A 24,919-nucleotide genomic window follows, 5' to 3' on the forward strand; every position below is an offset into this window, starting at 1 on the left:
TTTTTTTTTTTTTTTAATGCCGTTTTTTCGTAGACGCAATTATAATCTTGAAATATAAATATTTTGATCAAACTAAATAAATAATAAATACAATAACCCGTTATTATTGAAAATTTTCCCTAAATTATCTCGAATTAAAATTATAACAATATCGATTTGAACAATCTTACAGTATACTTAATTTTATTAATGAATCAGGTTTACTGTAAAATTCCAAATTTTTCAATCGATTGTAACTTTAACTTTAATTATAATTATTTTCATATATTTTAAACGCAATAAAAATTTTTAAACCGTTGTTTGTCTTTTAAAAAGAAGGAATTAATTTAGACAAGAAACAGTAATACCCAAAACGTGATCTCGCGCACGTAACGCCCCGATCCTTTCAATCCTTCGTACGCATTGTGTATTTTCGAAAAGTAAATGAATTTGAATGATTGGTAAAAAGGTTTTGCTGGAACACCTGGTTACCTCAGTCCGGAAGTGCTAAAGAAGGAACCATATGGGAAAGCAGTTGATATATGGGCGTGCGGTGTTATCCTGTATATTCTTCTTGTTGGCTATCCGCCGTTTTGGGACGAGGACCAACATCGACTTTACGGGCAGATCAAGGCCGGATCGTACGACGTACGTGTCATGTAATCCTCATTTTTTTTTTTTTTTGAATTTTTGAAACATCTTATCTAAAAGCTTGATAAAAAGTACCATGTTAAGAAAAAAGGAAAGAATACGTTGTGTAAAAGAAGTCCAATGTTTAATTTGGTTGATAAAACAATTTTCCTGTAATTGCTTGAATAATTATGTAAATTCTTCATAACGTTGTTTTTACGCTTATTTTGTGCAGTATCCGAGTCCAGAATGGGACACTGTCACGCCAGAAGCCAAGAATCTTATCAATCAGATGCTGACAGTGAATCCAGGAAAAAGGATTACTGCCAGCGAGGCATTGAAGCATCCATGGATTTGCGTAAGTTTATCGTTAATCTACGTAGCATAGATTTATATTATACGAATAAACAATCTAGAAAATAACATCGTTCTCTCCGCTATATGTATGTGTGAGATTAGTCTTTATTTAATTCTTACATAGAAATTTTACTACAAATATCGCAGAAATATTTCCATAATATCTAGATAATGTAATATTATACAAGTTACAGTTTTATATATATGTATATATACATACACACATACATATATGCAGGTAAAAATGATCCGGGACAATTGAATATTTCATAAACAATAATCTTTTTTTATACATTTTTACATATTAAAAAGAATTATATAATTTATACACAATATATGTATATAATATTTTAAATATGCAAAAATGTGTTGGAGAAATAAATTATTCAAATCGAATAAAATAAAAAATATAAATTAATTGATAAATAAAATAACGAAACATAGTTATATCGTATTATAAGTAAAAACAGAAAGTTTTCTTCACAATCTGAATTTTTATATATTTCTATGAATAATATTGCAAAATTTTTGAAAGCGAATCATTTTAAATATGAAAGTTGCTTATTTGTTTATATATTTGACTTCTGTACGAATTAATATATATATATATATATATATTTTGTTCTCTCTTTTTCACACACAGCTGATCTCTTCTTCGTATTAATAAAATTGCATTGTCAATGAAATTATTTAAAGTATAAGATCTAATCTTAGACGATTTAATCCAATTGTTTTCTAAGGACGATGTTTAATATATTTTCCATTTATTTTGTGTTTTAGCAACGTGAGCGTGTTGCATCTGTGGTGCACAGACAAGAGACCGTGGACTGCTTGAAGAAATTCAATGCAAGGCGCAAGTTAAAGGTGAGTTTTTTTCTCTCTCTTTCTTAAAAACTTTTATTTCATTATATATATTTTCTTATGCTTTTGCGATTCCTTGTCATGAATTTGCATTTTGTTATTTAAATAATTAAAGTAACCAACAATAACAGTAAATAACAATTCCTTTTCTTACTTTCGAGAGAAATGTATATATATCTAATAATTATTTTCCGTTTAAACGTTGAAAAATAAAATTTTAAATGAAAATCGTGACATCATGAATTATGAGATTTAAAATTTTTATGTTTAAAACATGAAACATTCTTTAGATAAGCAGGTTTTTTATTCTTTCTATTCTTAAAAATTTTACCGATTTATATATTATTTATCTTAATTAAAAAGGATTACATTTAAGCCAAACATTCATATATTAGAATGATCATTTTAATTACCAGATAAATAGAATTTGACATTTATTAGAGGCTCATTTTGAAAATGTATGATTGCATTGCTCTAACGAAAGTTGTCAAGAGATCAAAACTTATATGATTCGCGATTTTAAGTATTCTAACTGATCGCAAAATCTGGTGTATATCCTTGACTGTTTACAGATGCAAAATCCATTATGCTCGCTTATCATGTACTACTTATCCGCTTTGCGGTCTAGATATCGTTCTAGAGTAGTAGCGATTCAATCTGCGTGTTACGAACATCTATAAAATTAGAACAATACAAAGCGTGATAACCAGCGGTATTAAATTTAACTTATCGATTCTTTCTTGAAAGTCATTATTGAATAAGAGCAATCAATTCCCAAATATACATCAGTATGTATAATATTAAAAAAAAAAAATCTACTAAATTTTTTGTAAACATGTTATTTAGGTCGAAAAAAAATTCCAAATAAAAAAATATATGTAGGTTTTATTTTAATAATTCTTTTAATTGTTATATATTGGTTTATAAGTCAAAAGGTACGATCGTGTTAATATAAAACACTTAACAATTGTTTTAATTGATCCTTTACTATCTACGATTTAGAGAATTTCACACGGAATTCCTGAAAAATTTAGAAAAAATATAATATTTAATATATGATATATGGATAGCTCTCTCTCTCTTGTTAAAATTATCAACAAAAGTTGTTTTAAAATGATCGTTATAATCCGGTTTTCTAGCAGATAAACTCTTGCAGCTTTGGTCAGTGACAGCGGTTCTGTTAGGAACCGATAATGTCTCTCTATCCCATGGGCGTTGTATTACCAACAGCCCTATGTTTGACAAGAGTCACTGGCGATTAAACAATAGCACGCATCGAAGTAGTACGATTCCACTTGTTGTTTGCAATCACAGTACACTTGCACATGCAATGTACGAGAGCGAGAGAGTACCACTTTTTATTGATGCTACATGTGCGACACATTCACTTGCCGTTGTCGAAATGCGTCAAGAGTTTGAGACATGTGCGAGGATAAATCCTATCCCCCTCAAAGAGTTTAAATTTAATAAAATTAAGAGAGAGAGAGTACGAGACTTCGAAATTAAATACTTTGATCAAAGTTTAGCTGATGCTTTGATTTTGTTTTTATATCGAGAGAATGTAATTTAATAATGCAATCTGTATTATATTCAATATTATTAGTTGAAATTTTTATTATAATAATTACATAAGCCGACAAAAAAAAATTTTTTCAAGTCACTTAATAAATTTTTTTTTTTTTTTTTTTTTTGTTGGCCTGTATTAATAATCCGTGTGTTTTCTTAATTTTTAATTTTACAAGCGCGAACTCTATTGTCTTTCTGAAAAATGCTATCTCAAATATTTACTAAGAAATGATCGATACATGTTAATTTTTTCAATTTTTATAAATTTTCGGAGTTAATTCTTTACAGAAGCTTACACAGCACGGATCGTCTTGACATATATTAAAGCGGGTTCATTTCTCACAGCCGGTACAATTTCTTATTGTTTTTGAAATATTTTATATTAAAGGGTCCAATAATTTTTAAACTATCCTGAGAGTATATAACAAAGCAAATAGAGAAAATATACCTCATTTCAACATACGTTATCAAAATGATAATTCTATCTTGAAAAGATTTTAGCTATCGCTAATTATTTATTTAAAAAAAAAATAATTTAATAACAAAAATTTATTTATTAACTAATAAAATCAACGGTGTAAATAAGTGTTAAATAGATAATTTGTGCTTTATTAAAAATTATCGTAATAATATTCGGCGAAAACGTATATGCGAAATCAATCAAATACGGGATCGCTTATATCAACGCGACGCAATTATATTATATTTGTAAGAATAATTGCCTGGAAAGCGAAAGAGTTTGATTCTCGATATAATCATCCACACGTCACATATTTTTCTAGTCGATAAATATTGTCCTCTAGCGTGCCTCCCTCTCTCCACCCTTGTTTATTACCGTTTATTACTTCTATAGGCGGCAGAAGGTGCGCGATAAAAACGTAATTGGCCAAATATGTAAAAGTGGCAGCTACGTCGAAGCTGAATACTGATTAAAGCTTGGCTCATAAAAGTGCAAATGCCGAGTAGAAGTGAGAAAGTTTAACGACTTTCCTTCGTTCACTCGCATGCAAAGTAATTAAAGGTAATTAAATTCCAATCAGCGTCAGATAACGGCTAACAATTAACGCAATATTTTTCACGTTGATTTTGACGAAGGAAAAAGATAAAAGAAAATAATAATGAGTATTGATAATGACAATTTTCGACGATGATGTTCCTACGAAAATTGCTTATTTATATCGTTTCATGGTTAATGCTGTTGTTATAAACTTAGGCAAGATAACGATAATACAGAATAATCTAGAACAATGAAATTGACACCCCGTATTAATTGAAAATTGCAACATCCATCGATTTGAATAAGTCGAATGACTTTCAATAAGCATTATCAAGAATTTTCAAAAAAGCAGCAAAATATAAATTAATATAACATAAATCGAACAACAAAAAAAGAGCAACATGCAAGATATATAAATGATTTTATAAAAACATAATCAATGTTTTTACATTATTAGTATTATAGAAAAAAACAGAACATCTATTATAATAATACTTTGACATAAATCATAAAAGTTCGCTGTTTTATCTTTTGTCAAATTGATTATTGATATACCATATATATTTGCCAGTTACTAAAAACTTATTTAAATTATGAGGAAAAGTTAATTAACTAATATTTGTTAAAATACGAGTAACTTTTCCATATATATTATTTGAAGAAATTTGCTTCGTTATCACGGGACTTGTTATCTTCTTGTTTGATGGAGCGGCTGATAAATAATTATCTTTCTTTTTCACTTGCAGGGCGCTATATTGACGACTATGCTGGCAACGCGAAATTTTTCCAGTAAGTATGATGCACAGGGTAAGTACCTCCGGCCCTCTTCAGCGCTCTATACGGTCTACGACAGATAGTACTTTTATATTTCCTATGAAACTTGACGTTTCCCCGTGTATCTATTATACGAATTCATCCCTTTAATCATCCGAGTCATGCACCTTCCCTCTATCCTCGATTCGTCTTGCATTCTCGCCATGTAGAGGATATATTTATCTGCCTTTTTGCTTTTTAAAAAAAAAAAAAAAAAGAAAGTTACTTCATCGTGCAATCGTGTGTGCAATATTTTCATCGTTAAATATTTGTCATTTTATCATAAAATATTTATTCATAGAAACGATTGCAGAATGGAGCACTTGTATATATTTTGCGCTCATGCACAGAAGTATATTAGAGTCCTTCTGTTGATATTCTCTTATATTAGGTAATCGAAGGAGCGAGGTTGAACAGGAAATCGGAAAATTATATCATAACAGCGCGTCAATGATCGGCTCTCCGAAAATCATCGTCGATGCAAGTTCACAGTTAATTAGGCGCTTATCGAGCAAACAATCGCGTTTCATCTTCGCTCGTTCGGCACATTGATTATCGTGATACGATGTGTTTCCATCTACTTCGTGTAGCTCCCATCTACCCCATATAGCCAATGCATATGGCACGCACTTCATGTCCTGCAAAAATCACGGTACGTTACCCAGAGGTTACAAGATTTTAATCATTTATATTAAATAGACACAATTTTTTGCTATAAAGAAAAATGATAAATTACGAATCCTTTCGTTACGCTAAATCTTTTTAAAGTTAACTGAACAAAATAAAAATTATAATATTATAATTATGACGTATCTCAGATTTTTTATGTCTATGTAAAGTAGCGCAAAATAACAATATTACAAAGTAAGAAAATAAATGTTTTATGAAATTGTTTCTCGCTTCTAAATCTATATACTTGTCTAGAATAGCGAAAGGATTAAGAAAAATGTACTTTGCAATTGAGCAAGTATTATATCGAAGCTTTTTCTTGCGTACATATTTATCGCAACAAGGTTCTGGGTAATTCGAATTGTCACAATGCACTCAAGCAGTTTCCCCCCCCCCCTTTCATTTAATCATCATTGTTATCATGTCGCTACTCGATATAAATCAGGCAAATAATTGTTTGGTACAAACTAGGTACATCATTATCGCCGTCGAAATATTTTCTCTTAATCGCTGTATATATATTCATTTATTATATTGCGGATATTGTAAAAATCGTAATAACATTTGGTAAATTTCTGAGTAATTCAATAACATTCGAATAATTATAAAATTGACGCACACATCTAAATGTTTTCATGAACAAATTTTATCGTTTGTTCAAGAAATTATTATTTATTTATAAAAGAATTTATTTAATTGTATTAATAAATATATTTTTTTAAAACTTGTAATAATAGCATCTTATATAGAGAAATAAAATTAATAATAAAATGTCCGTATAATTTAAATATATAACACATTTATTTTTATCAAAAATTGACTATATAACTAGTTATCGATTTATAAATTAAAAGACAAGATTATTGACGCAGATTAAATTTTTATAACTCTGCAAAAGATTTCGAATTTATTACTGTTGACCTTAAATATAAATGTATTATAACTAATATACAAAAATTAAATTTTTACAAATTAATCGCCATGTAATTGATAGTCAAATTGCATCGGATATCATATGGTTTCCAGTTTCATGAAACATATTGGTTTTATTATTAAGTTTGAATTCAAATGAAAATCAGCGTAGAGAATAATCAATCAATTCGATGTGCTCGTCATAAAGCGTGCTGCAACAATGTTGATTAACAATAACTTTGGTTTATAAATTTATCTTGTTATATACATGAGAATTAATAATAATTAAAAAAAAATAAACAACCAAGATTTAAAAAATTAAATTAATATAACGCAACACACACACACACATAAAATAATAATTATTTAAATAAATATTTATCTTTACATAGGCAGGGAGATATATATATATGTACATATGACTTTTGGCTGACAAATGTTGTCAAAGTCCCTGACAGTAAGTAATTGACAAGTTGTAAATAACTTTCAAAAGTTTTAATTGTCACTTATTATTTCTTAAAAAGTTATGAGTAAATAAAAGTTCGGGTATTCGAATGTTTCTCGTAACATAGATTTACTTGAAAGACTTAACCTGAACATAAAGTATTATTATTAAAGGTAAAAAATAAATATATATGGACAGGGAATAGGCATCATCTCTTGATTTGTACCTTCATCAACTTAAGACAAATTTAATTAAATTGGATTTAATCTCTAAAAATCTCGCATATATTTATGTCTTACCCTTAATACATAATCTTCAATATATATAAACCTTATTTTATATCAAACAATGTGGAATGGAGACCTTGCTTCGCACGGAAAGTTGCAAACTTATGTGGACCCTCGTCCTTGTCTATATGTATATTTACTTTTTACTACAACTTTTGATATTTTTAAACACCCTATAAGGAATTGTGCATTTGTTTAAGTATGTATGTATAATATGGATAGCAATACTCATAAAATGTGTTCGAGATATTGAATTTTTTATTATTAGTCTACGTTCGAATCTCGTTCTGCATGAATTTGACAAACAATGAGTCACAGCTAAAATCTTTAAAAAAAAAAAAAAAACTTAAGATTATGGACTTGATAACATATTTCTATCAACCAAAAGTATTTGGAACATCGCTGTGTATGTAAAAGTAAACATTTATCTTATATTATTCTAATTTTTCATTTTATTATTGTGTTATGTGCAAGAATATAAATTTCGAAAATTAGATTTATTGCAAATACAAATAATTTTTATCCTGAAATAGAAAAAGATCTCTGTAAAACGCGAGAATTTTCAAAGGATTTATATGAAAACTCAGACTACTACGATATTCATCAGCGAAATATTTTTACGAATAACTATGCATTTTATTAACGTCAACTATTTTTGTATAATCGGACGAATAATTTCCGAAAATTGTTCATTTTCTTTATCTTTATAATTAATACATTTTCTGTTTTTCTACAATTTTTAAATAAGTAAGAACATTGAAAATATTTTTGATCTTAATTTTGAACAATAATAAAAGCTATATGGTTTACATATTTAAGTTTTAATATAATTAATTGTATAAAAAACTCAATTATATTAAAAATCATATAATATTCTTCTTTTTTTATTTATAACTTTTTTTCTTATATTATATAATATTTATCATTATTTAAAAAGTTGCCATATACAATGTATCATATTTATTATCATATTTATTTAAAAAATGTTTTTGTCATATTAAAATTTGGAGATTATTGATTGACGGATTCAGCACAGCTCTAAATTTAAAGCAGAAGATTATGCTTTTTCTGATTTTTATTCGTCCCAACAATAAGCATCTGATATTTATGAATCAATAGAAAAATATCAATAAATTACTTATACAATCTGTTTTATATATTTACATGAAACGAATATCAAAATTTAAATATTTAAAATAAATGTATAAAAAGAAACTAGTTAAATTCTGTTAAATTATAATAAAATAATAAGATAAAAGACTAGAACAGTTTGCAAGTTTATGCAGCACAGTTGCTTTAGAATTTCTTAAAAATAAAAAAAATTGAATTGTCATTTTAAGAGATGAATACGAATATGGATTATATTGTAATAAACATTCACATAGACATACACATACACGCACACATATCGTTCTTATTTGCTCGACTAGCATAAGTAAATACGGGCTCGTTCTACATTCGTAATAGATGTTCGACAAATAATATGCCGCATTATGTACGACATATGCAGTTATACAGATACACATATATATTGTATATGTACATATATATATATATATATATATATATATATATGATATTACCATCTAACAATAAGATGATATTTTTAGAATATGCCTTGATTCCCATCTTCCACTCCCTTTCCTTTTTTAGATTGACAAGTAGCTGAGTATCTTGCATTTTGTAGATTCAATGCTACACATGTAATATGTATCTGTACAACATGTGTGTTTTATCTCTTAATATATAATCAGTGTCAAAGTATACACACACACACACACACACACACACACACACACACACACACACACACATATATATATATATCTTTTTATACCTTTAATTATATTGCAAGAACATGCTCACGCATTTCCAAGGTTTCGATACTTCGGATAATTAATTTTGACGCGATTTCTGAACAATAGATTCACAGATTTGTTGTTGCGACATTTACGAAAAAAAAAAATACAAAATTTTTATTTTTTTATCGAGATAAAAATTGATTTCCGTTTTTGACTTGTCGAAGAAATGGATTGAAAACGCGACACAAACGAAATCAATTCAGCTATCCATCACAGAATATCTTCGAAATGTCTCTGTATCTTGTTACGATTGAGAACAAGAAGAGTACGTCCGGTATTCATATATTTAGTCCGTTCTTATATTTAAGATCATCTTAAGTACGGTTTTAAGTTGCTATGCGGCCATTTCATTGGTTGAATGGGATCTTAAGACGATCTTAAATATAAGAACGGACTACGAGAATACCGGTTTATGTATAATATATACTATAATTTTTGTTAAACTTTAATCATGGAGTTTATGCATAAAATATCTCGATTGAGAACTTTGACATTTTATTAAATTCAGTTCTTTTTTTATACAACACTATATTTATCTTTCAATCTTCTAACAAAGAGGATACCAGCAAAATTTTTTTGAAGATTTATATAATCCAATTATTAATGCATGCGTTATATCAAAAAAAATTATATTTGTCATAAGAATTCGTCTTTATTGATCTACGATATAATTCGCATTTTATATAACTTTTTTATACTTTAAGTCTTTCTATCACGTTTTTATTGGATATTTTCCCGATATTTGATTTTATATCTCATAAAAATGGAAAATTGTTCTCGAGTGAAATGATATCGTTTTTATTTACATAACGGCTGTTCTTTTTCGCACGCCTTGTTGTATATTCTGTCCAAATCCTTTGTTCAAGCAAAACTGAGAAACAATTAACTCTTTGTCCTCACATTTTAAGCTTTCTCATTCTACTCTTCTCCCTTCTCTTTCTCACCAAAGCACGAGAACTTGAATTTTAATTAAATTTATTTCATCGCCTTGAGTCGACTCTCAAACTCGAAGTTCTTTCAACTTTTCTTCCTCGCCACGCCAATTTATTCCCTGTCTTGAATGCACTTTTTGTTTTGGAAAAAAGATTATTATTTTCGAAACTTATTGGTACATCGTTATTATGGAAATTTTTTAAAAGCCTCGCGACAAACTCCGAGCGAAATACAAATCGAGAAGATTGATGGTTTGTTTATCTCGACTTGATTTTTATGCCCCCTTGATCGAGAAAGTCTCGCAAAAAATAAATTAACGACTCTCGAAAGTATCGACAAATTTAATATTTGGAAAATAATATCATGACTTCAGTGACTCACGTTAATAAAATAAAAAACACGCCATGATGGCGTAAAAAAATTCAAGATTATATTTTAATAGTCTGGAAATTAAATATGAGATTTTAAAAATATAAAAATCGCGTTATCAAATGTATACATATAAATATTTAAATTTTATTTAAATTTCATACGCTTGCATCGACTGTGATTTAAAACAGACATACGGAATTGGCATACAATTTTCGCAAAGTGAATCATTACACATTGATTCCATATAATTTCCGGAAGTTCTTGAAAATTATGGTACTCATATATTATTACGAAAGTTTCATGATAGTTAGCAACAATCACATTTCACAATTAGATCTCACAGCGTATACTTTTGGGTATGTAGTCGTAGATTTCGGATCCTCTTCGCAAACGATCATCAATCGTCGAGGGAAACTCGCAGGCTCATTCATTATAATCCGAATTACTACATAACTATACATCCTAGTTGCTCATGTTCTCTCCGAAGCGATACCTACTTACGTCGATCTCTCTCTTATGGATATATGTTAAAGAAAATTATTTTGATGGCGAGATAATTTCATCTTATGTCCGTCACACATTGCGAAATATTATGACTTTTAAGGAAATATCTGTAAAAACAATTGCGTGTTTTGCGCGCGTCTTGTATAATAAAATAAATTTATCCTTGCAAGATATACCGCATCTACGATAACAGATACGATATATAAAGCATTATAATTTCGTATGAGATTGATCTGCTGTAATAACGGTAATAGATTCAGAGTACTAACAATTAAATAGGAAAATTAGCAAATAAAAACTAAGGCGCGGATATTGGTGCGCGAACTTATTATTATTAAATTTTAATAATAAATGTATATTTTAAATATGTAATGTAAACATTTATATTATGTTGTAAAAACACCGACGGATATACGTATGGCAAAAATTTTTAATTTCACTACAACAACAAATATTCAAGTTTTAAAATTCCGATGTAATCTCTATATATTTTTATATCCATGCTGAAAATGGACCAAAAAAACGCTCCAGAATGTATAATTTTAATACACATTTATTACACTAAAATTTAACAATAATAAATTTGCGCACCAATACGCACCTTGGCTCTTATATTTACCAGTTTTCCCACTTAATTGATTTGGTGTATTGTTGTCCCACACACGTATAAAATATATAGTTGATATATATATGTATATATATATACGAATAAAACAAAAGTTATAAGGTTTTAACATGTACTTATTGATCAGTTAACGATGCAAGTTTTATGCTAGTTCAATCTACATGATGCTTTTCGGGGTCATTGCACAAATGACTAAATCAAAATTTATATATGTTGCATTTTTCTCACGGCCACGAATCTCTTTGGCAATGTGTAAATTTATGTATTTTAGACCGTGCGTATTTTTATCTATATGAATAGCAGAATCGCGCGAATTACAGGATTTATGAATCCTATAAACCGCGCGAATTACATGTAGATTTATAAATCCCAAAACGCGCGTACACAACCTGAACTGGCTTCCGGCGAATTCATGTATCCATAAATTCCTGAACTAGCCATCATTTGCATCTGTCAATGCTTTCTCTTGAGAGAACACGAGCAATTGTAATCGACAAATAAAAATCTCTCTCTCCCTCTCTTTCTTTCTCTAATATATATATGTACATATATGTATATATATATATATATATATATATATATATATATATATATATATTTATATGTATATGTATATTTCTTTTTTTCCATATTAATCTATTATCTATGACCAATTTTTCTTTTTTTGACAATGGACGACCGCAGTGCGCATAGTGGGTCGGAGGTGCAAACTCAACGTACTCCATTCCACATCTGAATTTTTTTTTTTGTTTTTACTCAATTCTTGATAATAAAGCAGGAACCGAGCGATGAACGATATGCCGCGTATCTACAGGTCTTCGATTACAAGAAACGACACACGATACAATCGATGACATTAATCATGAGGGACGATCGATTCGTGGCAGTTTTCGACTAGAATAAAATTTTATTTCGACAAAAAAGCGCGATGTCGGATAAAAATGCTATTTATGTTTCATCTCAACAATTCTAATTTTTATTAGGTATTTTTTTTTAATGTCGTAGCCCTATCTTTTTAGTGAATGTTTACGTTAGTGTAACATCTGCATCTTGATATATGTCGTCAATTATGATCCTAAATAACATCCAAAAAATATCCCGGAGAATGTCTATATATAATCAAATATTTTACGTTGCGTACAAGATAACGCAGATAAACATATCAAAAAGACGATTAAAAAGTCTATAAAGATTGAAAGGCTGCATTATGAAAAAAGTATGGGGACATAGGGCAAAGAAAATTTGTCAGAAACTTTAAAAATTTATGGATATTTGATTACTCGGTTAAGGGTATCTTAATGTATGGAACAGAAATTTGGAGATGGAAAGGATACGAGCCAGTGGAAAGGTGCCGGAATAAATTTATGAGATAGTCGCTAAATTTAGATCGGAACATACCAAGATACATTTTCAGGAAAGGAATAAAAAGAGAGCTTTTGAGAATAGAAATAGGTAAATGAGCAATTAAATTTGAGGAAAAAATTACAGAGAATTTAAGTAATAATATACTGAAAGAATATTTTAGGGGAATAGAGAAAAATAAGGGGAAAAAATAAATAAGAAGCAGATAGAAAAATGTATTTTCGTAGAAATGGAATGTCTGAGATAGAAGTAGGCATTGAAGTGGTTTGAAAGAGATATAGAAACTCAAAAACAGATATACAATTAAAAAATTATTACGAGGATCAGATGTAGAAATAAAGAATTTCAAAATAAATTTTGGCGCGAATAATAGGAAAAGAACTTGTGTGTAGCATTTAACAGCAAATTGTATCATAGAAATAAAAAACAGTACAAGAATGGTTCAATTATTAAGGGAAAAGAGAGAAGGAATCAGTTGGATAAAAAAAAAATGTAAGGGCAAGGAAAGAGAATGAGATCAAGGAAAATCTAGAAAAGTGGAAATATAATAAATTCAAAAATATAATAAGTTCTCAAAAATAAGAGAATGAATTAAAACTTAATACAATGTAACTTAACTCTATCAAATCAATGTTACTAGATAAAGATTAATTAAGCTAAACGGTATTATTATGTCAAATTTATATTTTATATCCACTTCACACTATTATAATACTATATATTTTATAAAGTTTATCTAAAACCTTCAAATATATTCATAATTGATTATATATGGACTTTTTTCCTAGATGATTTTAGTCGCTGTTCATTAGAAAGTTATTAACAAATGAAGATGCATGAAAAGCAAGATTTATATATAAATAAGCAATAAAAAATTTTATATATTGAACAGTTTATATGAATATATTACTACTTACACACAAAAACACACATTTAGGATCACTTTTATCAAACTGCGATTAATTTAATCGTTGATTAACTTATAAGACGATCAATGACATAATTTCAAATTTTTTGCCCCGTAAGTTAATCAATGATTAAGTAAATTAAGTTTGATAAAAAAGTGACTTTTTTAAATAAACACACGGATCTTTTTATAAGAAGTTCAAGAATGCTAGAAATTGGAAAGTAAATATACAGACGAGGAAAAAGTTTTACGTGAATATGCTATTTTCTACGCAAAATGAGATTCACTCCGCGTTACTTGATGCGTTTTTCAGTGCGAAATAATATTTATAATTATACAACTACACATAGGTTTTTTTTTTTCAATTTTTTGCACAAAGCGAGATCTGCTGAACGTTGCCTGATGTTTGAAAGTTATTCCCATATTTACTATTTAATTTTTGGAAGCACTGGGCAATATGTAGAACTATTCTATTTCGTATAAAAAATTTCGGATTCATGTTAAACGTATATTATCGTAGTATTTATTATATCTGGGTTCTACGAACTTTCTTCATCTCTCGTCTCTCTCTGCCTCTTTTTTCTCTATAATTTCGTACTTTGACATTCCTTCTTCTCTTTTTCATGCTACTCGCTCCTTTCTCTCTAAGCAACTTTTTTCTTTTCTCCTCTCATCTCGATAACTTCTCATCTCTTCAGTCTTTTCCTAATCTCCTTCAAGCATTTATTATCACCTTATCTTTCTCTCTCTCTCCTTTTCCCATCTTTAACCTCCGTCCAAAATTCCATACGTGTCCTATCCCCTTAATTTATCTCTCTCTAATCCTTTTTTATCATATACTCTGTATTATACAGGGTGAGTCATAAGTCTGTTTTAAAACTTGGTGAGCGGATAAAAAGTATGAACAAATGTTCTTATGAACATTAGGCCGAAAATGTTTCGTTATCGAAATAATGGACATAAATAGATATTGTATTTCACCGCACGTGAGATGAATATCACTCATTTCTTTAAATGAAAATATTTTCTATACTATTATCGAGTAAATTAATCAATCAATACTAATATTGCTCGGTTGAACTGTCTCAAGCATACTAACTTGATTGTAGATACGTTGCCTCTTACTGTATTCAAGTATAGCTTACATTAAAACCCTTTCTTTCAATAGATCATAGTAGTATGTGCTGCTAAACAAACATCATCCCAAAATCAAAACACTCTAGAGACACAATATCGTGGAAAGAAAGAATCGCAAAAAGCCTCGCAGAGGTAAAAAGAAATGTATACTTAGCGTCGTGACGTTACCGCGTAGCTTGATCAAATCTAAAAAACTCAGTTATTATAAAATCTATTGTGCCAATTATTTCAATAACGAAGCATTTTCGGCCTAATGATCATATATAAATATTTGTTTATACTTTTTATCCAGGAACACGCTTACGAAGTTTCAAAACATATTTATGACTCACCTGTATATGTACATACAATATTATTGTGAAAATTCTGATTCATATTGAAGTAAAATAAATTATTACTTAATTATTTTTATTTGCATTTTTAATAAATTTATTATAATTTCAAGAGAATATTTTTTCATCAGGGTAATTCTGCATTAATTACGTATATATGTTGCTCTCTTTTCTCTTTCTCTCTATTGCTTTTTCTGTTCGTATTTTATTTATCTTTATTTTTCAATGAAAATTTATGTTTTATTTTTATGATCAACTTTAATTTTATATTCTTTTGTGTGTTTGCTTTGTTTCCTCTTTCTGCAAATATGGTTTTTATTACAAACATAACTGGAACAAAATATTCTATATTAATTTATATATATATATTCTTCATATCTAAAAAATATGTATTTTTTAATAACAAGTCGATATAAATAATATTTAAGCAATTTATTTTGTTGCATGTATCCGGCATGTTGCCGGCATCCGTTTATGTTTCTTCCTACTTATCTATATCTAATATGTTCAAAGAGTTCTGATTTTAGTATAAGAAATATATAATTGCTTTTTCGAAATATTAGTAATATCTACTTATCTAATACACATCTTCTTAGAATTCTAAAGATATCGTAATTTCTCTCATTAGATTAACGAAGAATATTTTTTTGGTGATGGATTAGAGAGACTAATAATATATACCTACAAAATACAATTGCATCTCAATAGAAGTTGTAAAAATCTCGAAATAAACACAATTTGTTACGAAGTACAGCATGATTGCATTCGTTTCAACGCTTTTCTTTCTCTACAATTCGTTTCTCTCTCTCTCTCTCTCTCTCTCTCTCTCTTTGGAATGATCATTTCCATCACATTTCATCCGATGCAGCGTGTGTTTATGTTTCAATTTTTAATGATTTTGAAGTCGCTCGATCATTATTGCGTTTTATTTATAAAATTATTTACATTCATTTTGTACGTATGTGTTTGCTTAGGAACTTATTATTTATATATGTATATGCAAAATATACATCCATTTTAATTACCGCACGTTGAGAGCACAAAAGATTACTACAATAAATCGTAATATTATAAAAGAAGCATTCCATTTGCTGATTACGCTTTGATAAAAGTTGTCAAAAACTTACACACAGCACGGATCATTTTCCTTTTGACATATATTATAGAGGGCACATTTCTATATAATTAACGCTTCGAATGTTATGGCGATCTCTTTCGATTCCTGAGAAATGCTACTTTGAAATATTATAAAGATAAAATTTCTAGAAAAAAGAATTTTGTCTCCCCTGTCCCCCTCCTCTCTTCCTCCTCCTCCTCTCTCTCTCTCTCTTCCCCTTTCCGTCTCTTGTAAAAAGAAATCTCTTTCTGTTTCTTTCTTTCACTATTTTCCTTTCTTTTAGAGTTATAGTATAGTTATAAATTGATATTTGTGCGATATCTGAGACAAATTTGCTTCTTTACTTTTTTGAACTTTTGCTTTTTGTCACATTAAGATGGAATGTCGCTTGCAATATCTTCTCCATGTTTAAATATTAAATGTCAGCGATAATATACGGATAGCTTTTTCTAAATCGAGAAATCGATTTATGGATCGTTTCATTGGAAACGCATTCCAAACACGGATTTAAATGAATATCCAAGAATGAATTCACCGGTAGTAGTGGATCCAACCCCTTTCTTTCGTCCGTGTTTTGGCCCGTATTCTTCAAAATCAATCCCAATATTTTACAATGTTGTGCTCTTTTTTTTTTCTTTCTGTTCTCGCTTTTGTCTTTTTTTTTTCTCTCTCTCTCTTCGATTCCTACCTCATACATATCATTGTTCTATACACGCACACATAGATACATATACCTAACGCGCACGCGCGCGTAGTGCATGTAATAGAACAATGATGTTAGAGAGGTAGTAGGTAAAGTATGTATCAAAGAGAGAGAAAAAAAATTATTTTTGAATGTATATATATATATACGTATATCAACATCTTTCTTCCATTTTTATTTTTCCGATGCCGACTTACTGAAACGCTCTACGCACTCCAGGTCGAAGCATCATCACGAAGAAGGGCGATGGCTCTCAAGTGAAGGAATCCACTGATAGCAGCACAACGATCGAAGACGATGACATTAAAGGTAGGAAAGTCCCGGCTCTTTTTTATGCTCCGCGTCTGTCTATCTCTTTCTCTCTCTCTCTCTCTCTTTCTCTCTCTTTTTCCCTTTCTTTCTCTCTCTCTCTCGCTCTCTCTCTCTCTCTGTATCTTTGTTTTCCTGATCAAAAGTTGCGCCAAGTTTTCTTAGCGACAATTATCCAGCTGTACTTTATTAACGGACCAATTACAATTTGGCAGTGCGGAAGACAAGAGGATAAATCGATTTTGAAGATTATGTTCGTTTACAAGTTTCAAGTGTAATTAGAATCGGATGAGCCGACTTTCGTATCGAATAAATATATAAAACTTTCTCACGCGAAAATATTTGGAAACATTTATACGGGGGGGAGGGAGGGAGGGGGAAGTAGGTGAATTATTTCCCATACATAATATCGTTGACGTTTCTCAATTTCGGTTGCCGTAACGAACACTTGTTTAGAGCCGATTGGCATCTAGTGTTAAAGCACGTCAGCTTTATGCGTGTTCGAAAACTCGAATTAAATTATGACAGCGATTACATCGATGTTGTCGACGTCGCGACTACGCGAAGCGAAATAATAACAAGTTTTTAATTCCCCAACAATTATACACGACGTATACCAACGTACGTGGCCTCTTTATCGCAAATTTGTTAAGAGAATTTAATAAGAAATTCGAGTACAAACAGACAAAGCAGCTTGATATCTGCATAGTAATCCATGATTAATGTATGAACGTTTTAAAATCTGAAAATATATATTTATTTAGGTAGAATCTAGTTTCTCTCTACTTATGTCATAGCTGAGCCTTATTAAATTGAGCACATAGCTGAGCAAAGATCAAGCTGCGTTTTGTCACTTTTGGATGTTATTGTTTATATTGTATTTGATGAATGATGAATTTTTAATTTAGCTCAATTTTATGAGATAATATTAAAATAATTAATTTGCTAAAAAGAAAAGTTATTAAAACTATTTAAAATAAAAAAAAAAAAAATTAAGACACTGAATACTCATATTAACGAATCGAATTAAGCAGCAACGTAATTTCATTTAAACGTAAAAAATTATATTGCATCAAGCTCTTTACGTGTCTGCACGAAGAATACTCGATTTAATTGAATCGATCATTTTTGGGGTTTTTTTTTTTTTATTCGTTGTAACGAATAGATACCATCTTTATAAAGCAGCAACTTTGAGAAATGATTTCATTTTTAGTGCATATAAATGGAAGAAACACGCGCACATATTAATTCTTCATTAAAGACATGATTAAGATTAAAGATTCTTTTTGTTCTCACGTTGATCGTTGGTTAATATTTAGAGTAATTAAGTTGCTTATTCCCCGATCCTGCTATTTCCACTCTGCGCTTCATCGTCTGTTCTCCAATCACGTATACATATACGAAAAAAATTTATCAGCTGCAGGAAAAACAATCGAAATTTATTCTTATTTGAAACAAGAAATGATTTAAAATCATAAAATAAACATTTACATCGATTACATGAAATTAAGCATTACAGAAGACATTTTATTTTGTTACGAAATTTTTACGTCACATTTGTGTTGAATGCTTCTTCAAATCGATGTTTTAATATCTTATAAGAATAATATCAAGTATATTTTAATTTGTGATATATTTCTGAGATATACTTTTGGTCGTTTTACTTTTTAAAATATTTCTGTATAAAGCGGTTGTTTATTATTCAGCTCTCTTTTATTGTAATTTCATGTTAATTTAAAACGTGTGTTTTCCGTTGTTTAACTGTATCAAAGAAGAAATTTGAACAGTACGTTTTCTTCGTTCAGAGAGAGAGAGAGAGAGAGTGAAACCTGCAGATATTATTTGCAAAATGCAACGGTAGAGTGTGGTGTGAGTTGTCTAAAGTAACAGCGAAATCTATAAGTGGATAAATCATTAAAATATTCAAGATTCTGTCTGAAATAAAGAGTATTCGGGTAGATAAAAATATGATTATTTTTAAAACATTCTATTCCCTCAAAGATTTTGTTGCGACTTGGACAACTCCTAAAAAAACATATTACTACTCGCATTTCCTCTTTACAATTAAACAATAAAGAGCGCTCATTGTAAATTGATATAAAATCACAATCGAAGAGAGCTAAACAACAAACCATTCTGAACACATAAAGACATTTTGAAATTATGATAAATCATAGAGAGGAGTCAGTTATCTGTTCAGGGAAACAAAAAAATCCCTTTACACTTTTTGACTTACTCTTATATATAGTATCATTATAGATAAAGTTCGCTATACATTTACAGCCAAGATTGATCTCTTTTTTTTTTTTTTGCATTTTATTTCTCTTTTATTCATTCGCATTTTTTGAAGAAAAAAAAAAAATACCTGATTGTATGTTCTTCAAAGTTCAGCGAAGATACCTATGCGTATAAATGAAGAATAAGACATTTAATACATAATTTATTATAATATATATATACAACTTCAGTTATATATATAATTGATTTTTAACAACTATAATTGATAATATATTTTTAATATGCATCGATTTTTAATATTACTATTATCATTTAATAATTTTAAGCTTATTAACTTGTAAGAACTATGATAAAAATGGGGAAATAATATTTTATCTTATTTACATTTTTACATCAGCTTTTTGTCTTTATAAAAAAATATTTTATTTTCAAGTGTAAAGACATTCGTAACGACGATATACCATATATTATAAACATAAAAGAGTTTTTTTAATTTTTGTTTGATTTTTATTTTCTGATTGTTTGATCGAGAGCTATCTTCGAACGTAAAAGTATTCGTGACGAGTATAGGATTAGCAAAATACTGCTAGTTATTCGAGAAACAAACAATAATTTTATAATAATAATAATAATTAATAATTAATAAAACAATTTAAGTAGATATCTTTACATAGCCTTCCCCAAATGATTTCCGGTTGATCTTAAGGAGGTCAAAATCGCTCATTGTTTATTAAAAAGTATATACAGGGTGTAACAGAGCGCCCGTATCAGCCGTTTTTTTTTTTTGAGGAAACAATGCATTTTCGTGAAAAATGTTTCATGCAAAAATTGTAGAGCTCCAAGTATATAATAATATTAGTATGATCTTGAATAGCACCGCCAAGGTCATATAAAAATCACTTTAAATTTTTTAAACGGAACCTCATATTTTTCATTACATATTCTTGTAGCTTATCTCGATAGCTTTCCAAAACACTATATAATAAAGTATTTTTTTCTCATTAAATACTTTTTAAGTTATTTTATATTTTAATCTGACATATTTTGATGTAAAAAATTAAATATCTCGTAAAATATTTAATTTTCGATAATCATACTTTTATGTACAGAGTAATGAGACAAATCAATTAGCATAGCAAATAATTGTTTTTAAGAAAATTATTTACAATGTATTTTTTAAACTTTTTCTTTTCCCACTAATTGATTTGTCTCATTATTCTGTACATAAAAGTATTACGGTAAGATTATCGAAAACTGAATATTTTACGAAATTTTTTATTTTTTATATCAAAATATGTCAGATTTTAAAATATAAAATAATTCAAAAAGTACTTAATGAAAAGATACTTTATTATAGTGTTTTGGAAAGCTCTCAAGATAAGCTGCAAGAATATGTAATGAAAAATAGGGGGTTCCATTTAAAAAATTCAAAGTGATTTTTATATAACCTTGACGATGCTATTCAAGGTCATACTAATGTTATTATATAATGCGCCACTTGGAGCTCTACAACTTTTGCATGAAACATTTTTCACGAAAATGCGTTGTTTCCTCAAAAAACTGCTGATACGGGCGCTCTGTTACACCCTGTATATGTATATATATATAAAATCTTCAATTTATATGTGTGTATATCATGATTAAAATTTTATTATACACATTTCAAAAAAGTTACATAGGAAACATTGATATTATAATAATTAACTTACCTATTAATTTATATTATAAAAATTATCGTCCACGTTTATTGTTTATTTATTCATTACACATTTCACAGGGTGTTGGGTATATACATATAAATATGTTACTTTGTAAAAGGAAAAAGAAGTCGCTCTGGTTTTATGGTAGATCATATTTTTTCGTATTCATAAATTGAATGTAAAGTTCATTGATTTCGTATCTACGGTTACTTTCCACTCGGTTACCATCGAGCTTTCGCATCGATCTGGAGCTTCTGTTATGCCAGTAATTCATTTCCGCTTACATTTTCTCTTCGAGAGTAATTCATTGGCGATGTGTAATATGTATCAAATCTGTAGGTATATATAAATGTGCCGATATAAAAATCTACCACTATCTGCAACCATTATCATAGTTTTCTCGTTAACGTAATGCATCCTTTTTTTAGCGATTATTGTACGGATCATTAATCATTAAGTAAGATGAATAAGGTCGATTGTAATTAGAAAGCGCTTTCTCGCGATACCATCTAATATAAAAGGATAATTGACGATCGTGAACACACAATTTAGTAGATGTAGTTTTGCAAATTTGAACGCAATTTTCTCTGTTTGTATATTTTGTCTTATTATTTATATAATATATTGAAAAATATAGATTCATATAGAATAGTTCAAGTAGAAATAGCTGCGCGATAAGTTAATCTTGAATGGCTAAATTCCATCCATCGACTATCCATTTCGAATAATTCGCTGCAACGTTATTTTCGCGTTTGAATTAAGCCTTATCTAAATTTTTTAATAAAACATTTTATGAATTATTATATTTATAGAAAAACCCATTTGCGCGAGAGAAAGTAGCCTTTCGAGATTAATATAATATAAATAGTAATAATATTTCAGCGTCATACAAGAATTGTAAGCAATGAATGATTAAAAATTAGTTTTATCATTGTTGTAAACCTAATGTGGAAGTTAAAATTATTTAGATATAGAGAATTTGTTCAGGCTGTAGACAAGCTGAAAAGTTTGTAATCTCTCATAAATTAAGTGTTGTGTATGTGTGCGCGCGCACGATTATAATACACATACTACGTATATATTGTCATATATAATTGTCTAATATTAATCACGATGTTTCTATATTTTCTTCAACATTTATATTCATTCTCTATTTTATGTCGATTTTTCAACTAATGATCGCGATCGCTTCGGCTCACGCTGCTTCCATTTGCATTTTCCGTTTCAGCTTATATTCATTTTTTGCTTCTCAAAATTATAATTAGCACGAGAAGAAGCTTGACTTTTTTGCCCTTACGTTTTTTCGTAGCTTATAATCACATCTTCATTCATCGAACTATAAACCCTCAAGTTCGATATACTTTTGTTTGAAACATTTTTCGATTTAACGCAGTGTTTCTGAGATATTCGAGTGGGTCCTTTAAAATGGGACACCCTGTATATATATTCTGTCAATATTTCACTTTGCAATTTCCAACATTTTTAGCGAACTTTATGATTTCAATTTTGAATTGCAAGCGTCGAAAAAAAAAAATATGATCGCAAAAATTGTGAGTTTCTTTGCTATATCACGATCATTACATCTTGCACGTTTAGATCCCATCTCATATAAATATTTACATATATCCCTTTACGCATGCACACGATTTCCTGAGTATTGAATATTTTATATTTCTTTTCTTTTTTTGCCGCTACGTATTTTCGAGCTACGTAGGACTCTTTAATTGATTGAGTCTGATTTTTCTCCCAGTTTTATTGTGTGAACCAGAGCGATGGGACAAAATGTAATAAATGAACAGCTAAGAGATTGATAAATTAATTGCTTTTTATTGTTTAAATGTCTTGATTGTAAATGAAAAAAAGAGTAGTCGCTCAGGGAGGAAAAGTGTATATAGATTTTGAATAGTTCTGAATTTTTTAAATCGGCGGCAAAAGATACTTTCAGAAATTCACGTGGTAGTAACAATAACAAAAATTGTCATTTTAATAAATCGCTAATGCTATTACGGTTTACAGAAAGAAGTACTATCGAGTAAGACAACTTCTTTTTATACAATCAAATAGAATAATGGATATTATGGATATATAAAAATAAGGTAAATGAAAAACGATAACAGGAGATTTTTCTATGATTAATAATATTAATAATTTATTTTACTATATAATTCACATTGTGCAATTGTCTCACTTAAAGCTCCGAAGATTATCTTCTATATTATTCCGAGCAATTTAAAGAATTTAATTAAAATTTTAATTGAAAATCGAACCACCATTAATATCGTATAGTTTCGCAGGAAAACTGATTCTACAGATCAGAGCGAAATTGATTTCAAAAAGTTTCCGGTATCGCATTGTATAATAAGATAAATAATAGAGGCTCGAATTCACGTTCGATGTTCTATGTACTTTTCTCTGCGTGATTCTTCTATGTATGTATATCATTTGAGAGATACGATCGCATGGGCGATCGTATTCTGAAACGATATTTTCCACTTTCTTCGAGCTTTCTGAACTTGCCGATATCGTCGCACAAACATGCCTTTAGACACGTCACATTACAGTAGATTCAAAATCACAACAAATCATACGCACACATATTACCTACGTCACTTTCCGTTGTCGTCACAGACTGATCTTGATTCTTGATACTTAACCCGATGTTATGGATTTTTGAACATCGGCTTATTGTACTTTTGTTTCTTTTCCTTTGGTTTCTTTTTTTTTTTGCCTTTTGACACTTCTCTAATATTACCCTGTTCTGAGTTTCTCTCTCTCTCCCTCTTTCTCTTTTTCCCCTTTCTCTCTTTCTCCTTTTTACCCTGCCTTCCTCCCTTTCCTCTACCCTCTCTCTTTCCTTCTTTCTTCCTCTTTTTTTTTTCTCTCTCCCTTCACTTTTATATCCACTCACTTTGATCACATAATCCGCCGACTGAAAAATTATTCACTTACGCAATAATTACAATAATCAATTGGAGATCGGACTATGCTTGTTTTTTCTTGCCAATTTTTTTTTTTGTCTTGTGTGTTGATGCGCTTCTCGCAATCTTCCAAACTATTGCACGCTTACTTGTCATCGTACGGCTTTTCACGAAGATTTAAATCTAATGATGAGATTACGATATAGTGAGAGGATGGAAAGGGGGGGAAATCATATTTTGACAGTATATATATACACGAAGTAACCGCGAAAAATTCTTCTGCATATTTTTCTCTTTTAAATAACGCAACACGAAAAGGCTCTTATATATTTCAAATATATCAAAAAATTCAGATAGACAGTGATAGGCGATAAGAACCAAGCA

At 29.2% G+C, this 24,919-nt stretch overlaps 1 protein-coding gene across 14 annotated transcripts in view; it reads left to right on the forward strand.

Annotated features, from left to right (window-relative positions):
- Positions 1-24,919, forward strand: part of Camkii (Calcium/calmodulin-dependent protein kinase II) — a 70,935-nt gene that overhangs the window by 19,775 nt on the left and 26,241 nt on the right. For 10 of the 14 annotated variants that reach the window (XM_070302809.1, XM_070302810.1, XM_070302814.1 and 7 more), the window contains exons 7-11: positions 449-627; positions 845-967; positions 1,747-1,830; positions 5,137-5,197; positions 17,590-17,679. In XM_070302809.1, the coding sequence (XP_070158910.1) occupies positions 449-627; positions 845-967; positions 1,747-1,830; positions 5,137-5,197; positions 17,590-17,679 (537 nt within the window). The remainder of the gene's footprint in view (positions 1-448; positions 628-844; positions 968-1,746; positions 1,831-5,136; positions 5,198-17,589; positions 17,680-24,919) is intronic. The other 4 variants (XM_070302812.1, XM_070302818.1, XM_070302822.1 and 1 more) reach the window with 1 other exon arrangement.

This window comes from Polyergus mexicanus, unplaced genomic scaffold (genome assembly GCF_030449975.1).
Source record: "Polyergus mexicanus isolate NDT 795.1 unplaced genomic scaffold, iyPolMexi1.0 SCAF_10, whole genome shotgun sequence".
NCBI classification, from domain to species: Eukaryota; Metazoa; Arthropoda; class Insecta; order Hymenoptera; family Formicidae; genus Polyergus; species Polyergus mexicanus.